Consider the following 8,693-nt stretch of genomic DNA (forward strand, 5'->3'; position numbering starts at 1 on the left):
GTTAGAAATATCTATAAAACAAGAGCTCCCTCTCTTCCCAAAAGATATTTAGGTGCTGAAAATAAAAATCTAATGGACTCTTTTGTATGCCTAGTTTAAGTTATGATTGGTATATATTACTGCAGTTGGTTATTAAGGTAAGGGTAGCTTGTTACAGTTTGAACATCTTTTCACATATGTGGACAAAGTATGGAAGATAAAGGACCACATTTAGACATTGAATATGACTTTATTCAGAGAAATTATCAGATTCTGGTTCTATAGTTGCCTCTCCTGAAATATCTGCCACCTGAAAAAAATATCAACAACTTGAATTTACTCAATGACACTAGCACTAGAATATAAAGATATAAAGTAATATAGTAATATTTTCAATAATGTTGATGATAAATATGGATGTGTTACTTACATAACTGCATGAATCTATGTCTTCTGTTAAGCCAATCCATTTTCTCCCTCATATTGACGACATCTCTACACAGGTAAATAACATTCTCGACACAGGATAGGTGGCCATCCACAGTCCTAGAGTGATACCAAAAAACTAAACTATGAACAAACAGATAAGAATTCCTGATACATGGCTATTTGGCCTTTTGTTGTAGGAAATCAGCCAACTTGGAGAATTATTCCTATGCGAAAAAAGGAGTCAAAGATCAACAAAAACAGATTATATACAATATAAATATGTGTATTTTATTTCACTGAAAAAGAAAATGACCAACTTGCACATTTGTTTTTGTGTTCCCTGTTCATCCAGTCCGCCTACAGCTAGATCTATACATTCATCTAACAATTCCTCGCCATAATCACACGGGTTAGTTTCCCCACCTTATAATAAAGAGAAATACCTGTTCATTGATATACTGTACACACAATATACAATACAATACAACACGATATACAAATGGTTATTTTGTATTTATTTTGTCAACTAAGCACTCCTTGTAGTGAGTCCACGAAACTAATAATATTTAGTTGGTAGGCTTTTGGGGTTTTACCAACGTTATATTTAGTTGGTATATTTATCATTTTACCAACGTTATATTATAGCTTTTAATACAAACATATACTACTGAACGAAGATTTAATTCTTACATTTATTATCGACGAGATCGATCACTGTAGGTGTCGCTGCCATCAGGTTATTGAAAACATCACTACCGGAAGTCGAACTCTGGCACTGATCTGTGATATTTTTCATACATCTCAATTCAAGCTGCATTCGTCTACAATATATGGATATAAATAGTTGTCTAATGTAACATTATCAGTCAGTCAGTAATGAAAAGACTCACCCTGATTCTACAAAACTGTTTTATTCGATGACATGTCTTTTGTCTACCGACGAATGTGAGTGAACAAGCATACCTTTTCTCTCTGCAGCCTCTGAGGGATGCTGGGAGTCCTGTGTGAGTGTAGACGATGTCTGCATCTGATTACCCTGAGCTCAATTTAGTTGTTCGAGACTATTCTGTCGACTACATAAGCACTGGAGTTGGAATCAGAATCCTTCTTGCCTTTCCAACTCACGACAACCAGCTAACTTATTGGTGTGATAGTACCCAAAAAAACGTTTAATAAAAATTACAAGTTTCCATACTTACCTACATTTCTGTTCGTCATCTAATATTAAACTACTAGCAGTCTCGGCCGCCATCAGATCCTCGGCACATTTCACCATTCTTGTTTGTGTCGCCTCCCCACAATCTTGGCTGCTAACTAAAATATAGTACAATTCAATAATGCAAATTTGTTTATTTCTCTACACAGAGAAATAGATTTCGAGATGAGCTTTTGTTACTTTGATTTCAGTTCAGTACAGAGTTTTGATATTTTACACAAATACTCGTGATGAAGACGAATATATCTCACACTGAGTTAGGTGAGCTTTGATAATTTTCTGAACACTTTATCTGGTTGACCAGTAACCAGTTAGATAACCACAACTTTGGCTGAACATAGTAAAGGTGTAAATAACCGAAAAGTATTTCGTCAACAATCCAAAACTAAAACTTTACCTGATGATAGCGAGATGGCTATAATGAACATGTACAGAAAGTTTACAGACATCATCCTCGTAGCTTTGCTGGTCAACGAATATGAAAACCTCCACCGAGTAACAGAATATAATTGAAGGTAATTATTTCTAATTGCTCTGACATTTTTACTTAATAACTAATGATAGTTTCGGGTTAAAGTTGAATGCAGATATAATAGGGTAAATTTTCGAGTGGGTGTGGAGGATTTTAAAAATTTTCAAAATCAAGGTAGGGATTAGGAGGTGTGGAGGATTTTAAAAATTTTCATAATCAAGGTAGGGATTAGGAGGTGTGGAGGATTTTAAAAATTTTCAAAATCAAGGTAGGGATTAGGAGGTGTGGAGGATTTAAAAAATTTTCAAAATCAAGGTAGGGATTAGGAGGTGTGGAGGATTTTAAAAATTTTCAAAATCAAGGTAGGGATTAGGAGGTGTGGAGGATTTTAAAAATTTTCAAAATCAAGGTAGGGATTAGGAGGTGTGGAGGATTTTAAAAATTTTCATAATCAAGGTAGGGATTAGGAGGTGTGGAGGATTTTAAAAATTTTCAAAATCAAGGTAGGGATTAGGAGGTGTGGAGGATTTTAAAAATTTTCAAAATCAAGGTAGGGATTAGGAGGTGTGGAGGATTTTAAAAATTTTCAAAATCAAGGTAGGGATTAGGAGGTGTGGAGGATTTTAAAAATTTTCAAAATCAAGGTAGAGATTAGGAGGTGTGGAGGATTTTAAAAATTTTCAAAATCAAGGTAGGGATTAGGAGGTGTGGAGGATTTTAAAAATTTTCAAAATCAAGGTAGAGATTAGGAGGTGTGGAGGATTTTAAAAATTTTCAAAATCAAGGTAGGGATTAGGAGGTGTGGAGGATTTTAAAAATTTTCAAAATCAAGGTAGGGATTAGGAGGTGTGGAGGATTTTAAGGCTAATGGTGGATTGGGGAAATTAGAACAGTTAGAATACCACTGATATAATATTCTATAACAATTCAATTATACCTGATCGACCACAGACATATTTCTTATCGATCTTTCCCGTCTTATTAACCTTTTGACGCCCGACTGTTATACAAAAACACTTGTCTTAATCCGCTTCAATCTAAACTTTATCGTCAGGTATAGAAAGAATTTAACTCTAAGGTGTTTTTGGTCGTAGAATGAAGATGAGTAATGCGTCAGTCAGGTTGTTTTATTTTATGTGGTTATGGTTTTATCTAATTAGTAGTGAATTGGTGAAACCTATTAACTTGGCATACTTCATCTGGTATCACAGTACATGTATCTATTTGTAGTTGTTCAATTTTGATGAGAATTCCTTGGAATGCGTCTGATTTTCATTCATTAACAGACCTCTTTGACAGGGAATACATGTAATATTTGTAATGTTTGAAGGCGATAAACATGCGCCAGGCCACAAAAATATATTCACATCCCTTTTCGTAATAAACTAGCTGGATATTTCGACTGTAGTCAATAATCTGTTTTGAACGATTGGGTATAAAATGGTGTAATTGTTTGTCGTATTAAATGGAGAATTATAGAAAACAATAGAAGCGAGAAATAGCTGATAAGGACAGGCAATGATTGTTAAATTTCGGGATCAAGTAGTTTAGAAATACAGTAGTTGTCAATAGGCTAGGTTCATACAGAGAAGGCCGATATTAGTGACTGAGTGAAATGGATAAAGGATGAAAATGAAAATAGATTCAGTTTATGTTATTTAGATATATGTCACAAAGATGTCATTAGTTATAAGGACTTCCTGGTATGACTGCCAAGTGGCAAAGCAGTCGAACATTATATCCTATGTACACCCTCCAAAATGGTTTTAGTTGAAAAATAAAGGAGTGAACTATTGAACCTTTGTTATATACAAGTAGAAATATATCAGTTAAAACCAAGCCTTAGATTAAATATTATCAGTGTGATATGAATAAAACAATGCCGAAAATCAGAACTCAGAAACTCTCTACCATTACATCCTTAGATGAAGAGGAAGAGGAACAAATTCACCAGTTCGCAGACATTCCTGAAAATGACCAACCATTTGTGGATGAAAAAACAAAATGTCCAGATCAACTGGAACTTGAGAGTGCTAAATCACGGACTACAATGACGTCACTTCCGCCTGGAAGATGCATGACAGAATCTCGACTGCTGGAGACGGAGAAACGGAACGCCGAAATTGATAATATTATAAACTCAGCTGAATTGGAAAGTAATGTAGATATTACAGGTAGAATTCATTATGATTAGGGGTAGGAGGTGGGGACGGGGGAGAGGGGGGAGGGGGACGGTGACTGAGAGATGTGTCGATATCTCAGGTAGAATTCATTATGATTAGGGGTAGGAGGTTTGGACGGGGGAGAGGGGGGGAGGGGGGTGGTCGAGGGGAGGGAGACTTAGAGATGTTTCAATACCAGGGGTAAATTTCCGATTGTAAAAAATCACAATCAAATTTGCTACAATGGATTCTGTGTCTTTAAGACTAGTTTGTTGAATATTACAATTTATAAAATACTTGTGCTGTTTATATTTTCTAACCCTGGCTTCAATTAGATTTATCTGTTTCAGAAATCAAACCAAATTATGACGATACCGGTCTTCGAACTTATACTCGAGCCTGCCAGAAATTTGGTGTCAATCCAATATCCAACTGTATTAAAAGTTTCGCCGCTGGAGGCGACTTGGATCTGAATTTCTATGGAATTGGCAGTAAAAACTGTTTGGCGATTTCAATGGCACTCGTTGTGAGTATTCTCCTGTCTGTCTATAGTAAAGATTGTATTAATTCCCATGTCATTCTGTGATTGAGATTATTTGGTTAAGGGTTGGTGATATAAGAAGTAAGTCTAAATTCTCAAATAATCCTAGTTTTTTTTATTTTCAGATAAACAATTCTGTTAATATTGTGAATCTACAAGGTAACAGTCTGATGTCACGTGATCTAGTCTATCTTGAAAATATGTTGGATGAAAACATGTCTATAACTGAGCTGGTAAGTTGATGCTAGATATCAGATTAACATGCTAGATATAGTTGGTGTTTTTAGAAAGATTAACATGTTAGATAAAGTTGGTGTTTTTAGAAAGATTAACATGCTAGATATAGTTAGTGTTTTTAGAAAGATTAACATGTTAGATATCGTTAGTGTTTTTAGAAAGATCAACATGTTAGATATAGTTAGTGTTTTTAGAAAGATTAACATGCTAGATATAGTTGGTGTTTTTAGAAAGATTAACATGTTAGATATAGTTAGTGTTTTTAGAAAGATTAACATGTTAGATATAGTTGGTGTTTTTAGAAAGATTAACATGCTAGATAAAGTTGGTGTTTTTAGAAAGATTAACATGTTAGATATAGTTGGTGTTTTTAGAAAGATTAACATGCTAGATATAGTTGGTGTTTTTAGAAAGATTAACATTCTAGATATAGTTGGTGTTTTTAGAAAGATTAACATGCTAGATATAGTTGGTGTTTTTAGAAAGATTAACATGCTAGATATAGTTAGTGTTTTTAGAAAGATTAACATGCTAGATATAGTAGGTGTTGTTAGAAAGATTAACATTCTAGATATAGTTGTGTATTTGTTAAAACACTGTAGGTATTTTTAAACGAGTTACCATGTGTTTTTATAAGATTTTTGTTTCCCTGCCCGGGTTTAAACTCGAGATTACGAGCGTTGAGATTAGTCGGATCAATTAATGGATTAGTTAATCCTTAATCCACGATTCTGGTTGTTTTATAATATATAATGTAACTTTGATGTCGTTTGTTATGAATCTTTTGTAGAATTTAGCGGAGAACAATCTAGGAACTGACGGTGCTAAAACAATCTGTAGAATTTTAGAGAGCAACAAGACATTACGAACACTGAACATATCAAGTAAGATCTGTTTCTTCACATTTTACAGTCAAGTTTCTGGTGTCACAGGTTTACATCAGATGTTACAGTGTAGAATTCCCTGTCTTTTTAGGTTGTAACATTGCGGTTATTCAATGCTACGAAGACCATAGCATAAATACTCAATTCCAAAGTTGTTATTTGATTGATATTTCGATCTGTTACGTTCTATTTTTTATTGTAGAGAATAATTTTTCTGATACTGATGGTGTGATTCTAGCCAAGGGTGTTGAGGTGAGTTTTTCTGATACTGATGGTGTGATTCTAGCCAAGGGTGTTGAGGTGAGTTTTTCTGATACTGATGGTGTGATTCTAGCCAAGGGTGTTGAGGTGAGTTGAACGAGTTAATCTATAGACCATGAAGAGGGAGTTTATTATCGTGATCATTACATTCTCATATATTAAATTTCAATTACAGGAACATTCTGAATTAACCAGCCTCGATTTAAGTCACAATAATTTTGGTGAAATTTCAGCCGCGTCTATAAAATCAATGTTAGGTGAGTAAAAACGTGGGTTTAGATTGAAATCTGAGTAAAATAATTAGTTTATATTCAGTTGAGCAGATTAGTAATTTCCTGACAGAGAGTGACTTCTAGCACCACTAAACACAGTTTTTAATTTCTTTATTTGTTAATACGGGGTAGGAAGACTTGCTAGCTGTTATAGGGTTAGGATAGAAAATAGTTAAAACCAAGATTTTAAATTTCAGCGGAGAACAGCTGTCTGCAACAATTAGATCTAAGTTGGAATCATTTTGTACGAGGAGCTGGAGTATGTATAGCTGAAGGTCTAGCGGTATGTTTCTAAATATAGACTTGTATGGAGGGGACTGGTGGTCAAATCATCATGGATTGTTTTCTAGGGTCTGCTCTGTAATTTAGGGTACTCTAAATTGGTATAAAGAGTGTGCTGTAAGGTCTGCTCTGTCAATTTTTCAGGAAAATGTGTGTATTAAAGAATTGAATCTGTCGTGGAATGGATTTGAAGATGACGGAGCAGCAGCAGTTGGTAAAAGTTTGGAGACTAATACTGTCCTGAGTTCTCTAGATTTATCTTGTAATAGAATTGGTCCTGAAGGATTCCTTGCTCTGGTTCGGTCCTTCAAACATAACGACACTCTGGATATATTGAGGGTAGGTATGGGACCATGACCAGGGTTGGTGTTTATGTTATGATATACAGAAAGCAGAGGGTGGTTTGGATAAGATTGGGTTGCGTTTAGTTAAAAATGGTCAGCAACAAGAAATACGAGTATTATCAAGGTTTCTGCTGAAAATAAGACTATCATAATTTGTATCGTCTGATTGTAGATAGGAAAGAATAACATACCAGACGAGGCGGCTGAAGCAGCGGTAGATTTATTTCTCAGTTTAAATTCTCTCAGATTGAATACACTCGACATGTCGGTGAGTTATTTCTTCTGTCTCTCTATCAGAACTATTGACAGAGTTTTAACTTTTCAAAGAATATCCAATATACTATAAACCATTGAATTGTATTTTATTATGGAGGTTGAAATTTATATATCAATTGATTTCTCTGTCTTGTTTTTATATCGACTGATTTCTCTGTCTTGTTTTTATATCAATTGACTTTTCTCTGCCTTGTTTTTATATCAATTGATTTTTCTCTACTGTTTTTATATCAATTGATTTCTCTGTCTTGTTTTTATATCAATTGATTTCTCTCTATTATTTTTATATCAATTGATTTCTCTGTCTTGTTTTTATATCAATTGATTTCTCTCTATTGTTTTTATATCAATTGATTTTTCTGCATTGTTTTTATATCAATTGATTTTTCTCTATTGTGTTTTTATCAGTTGATTTCTCTGTCCTGTTTTTATATCAATTGATTTTTCTCTATTGTGTTTTTATCAGTTGATTTCTCTGTCTTGTTTTTATATCAATTGATTTCTCTGTCTTGTTTTTATATCAATTGATTTCTCTGTCTTGTTTTTATATCAATTGATTTCTCTGTCTTGTTTTTATATCAATTAATTTCCCTTTCTTGTTTTTATTTCAGTTTATTTCTCTTTCTTGTTTTTATATCGGTTGATTTCTCTCTCTTGTTTTTATATCAATAAATTTTTCTCCCTCTTGTTTTTATATCATATTTCAGGATGTGATGCTCAGAAAATCTTTCATCCCAAAACAAACAGAACTTAAAGACATCCACAATGATCTGGAGGTCATCCATGGATATACAGACTCTTACGGAAAACGCAAGATGGTATCGTACGATGCCGGAGACGATGCTGTAACTATTATCCAGCAGTTTGTCCGGAAACAGAGTGTCAGTGTCATTGAAATGTTCAGGAAATTTGATTCGGACGGGAGTCAGAGTGTTAGTTATGAAGAATTTGAACAAGGTTTGAAGGTGGGTAGATATTACTGTACCTGATCGGGTTTAGAATTGAGGTGCCTCGTAAAACTAGAACACCTGATGTCACTCTGTGATATTGTTTAACAGAATAAGAAATATTTATATTGTAGGACTCGGGCGTGACCCTGTCACCTCTACAACTAGAATTACTGATTAAAAAACTGGATGAAGATGGTGATGGCGAGATTGATTTCAGGTCAGACAACGATTTCTGAACAAGATTGTGGGTTTGGGATTACTTGTATTGACCCTGTCTAGTAGATATATAGATAGCTATACTCTAGTAATATTCACGACAAGATTGTGGGTTGGGATTACTTGTATTGACCCTTTCTAGTAGATATATATATAGCTATACTCTAGTAAT

At 34.1% G+C, this 8,693-nt stretch overlaps 3 protein-coding genes across 3 annotated transcripts; 2 read left to right on the plus strand and 1 right to left on the minus strand.

Moving 5' to 3' along the window:
• Positions 1–212: 212 nt before the first annotated feature.
• Positions 213–2,095, minus strand: LOTGIDRAFT_238425 (hypothetical protein). The gene is made up of 6 exons (XM_009050147.1): positions 2,022–2,095; positions 1,608–1,722; positions 1,099–1,229; positions 726–831; positions 410–525; positions 213–289 (listed from the first exon to the last, which is right to left on the minus strand). The coding sequence occupies exons 1-6, from the start codon at positions 2,074–2,076 to the stop codon at positions 246–248; spliced, it is 567 nt and encodes a 188-aa protein (XP_009048395.1). The 5' UTR covers positions 2,077–2,095; the 3' UTR covers positions 213–245.
• A 2,285-nt stretch (positions 2,096–4,380) lies between these two features.
• Positions 4,381–7,092, plus strand: LOTGIDRAFT_140395 (hypothetical protein; the record flags this gene model as incomplete). Its single annotated transcript, XM_009050148.1, has 4 exons — positions 4,381–4,416; positions 6,357–6,438; positions 6,651–6,736; positions 6,880–7,092. Coding segments are annotated over 4 exons (417 nt in total), but the record flags the coding sequence as incomplete, so codon positions are not given.
• Positions 7,093–7,953: 861 nt separating this feature from the next.
• Positions 7,954–8,109, plus strand: LOTGIDRAFT_140407 (hypothetical protein; the record flags this gene model as incomplete). The annotated part of the gene is made up of 1 exon (XM_009050149.1): positions 7,954–8,109. A coding segment is annotated over one exon (156 nt), but the record flags the coding sequence as incomplete, so codon positions are not given.
• Positions 8,110–8,693: the final 584 nt, after the last annotated feature.

The sequence above is a fragment of the Lottia gigantea genome, assembly GCF_000327385.1.
Source record: "Lottia gigantea unplaced genomic scaffold LOTGIsca_146, whole genome shotgun sequence".
Taxonomy (NCBI): Eukaryota; Metazoa; Mollusca; class Gastropoda; family Lottiidae; genus Lottia; species Lottia gigantea.

Bases quoted from the DNA above. Each gene is read 5' to 3' on its own strand.
- LOTGIDRAFT_238425 (XM_009050147.1), bottom strand. From the start codon at position 2,076: ATGATGTCTGTAAACTTTCTGTACATGTTCATTATAGCCATCTCGCTA. The intron at 1,230-1,607 runs GTAAGTATGGAA...CATATATTGTAG, and splicing joins GATGACGAACAGAAATGTAG to ACGAATGCAGCTTGAATTGA. The intron at 832-1,098 runs GTAAGAATTAAA...CTTTATTATAAG, and splicing joins CGATCTCGTCGATAATAAAT to GTGGGGAAACTAACCCGTGT.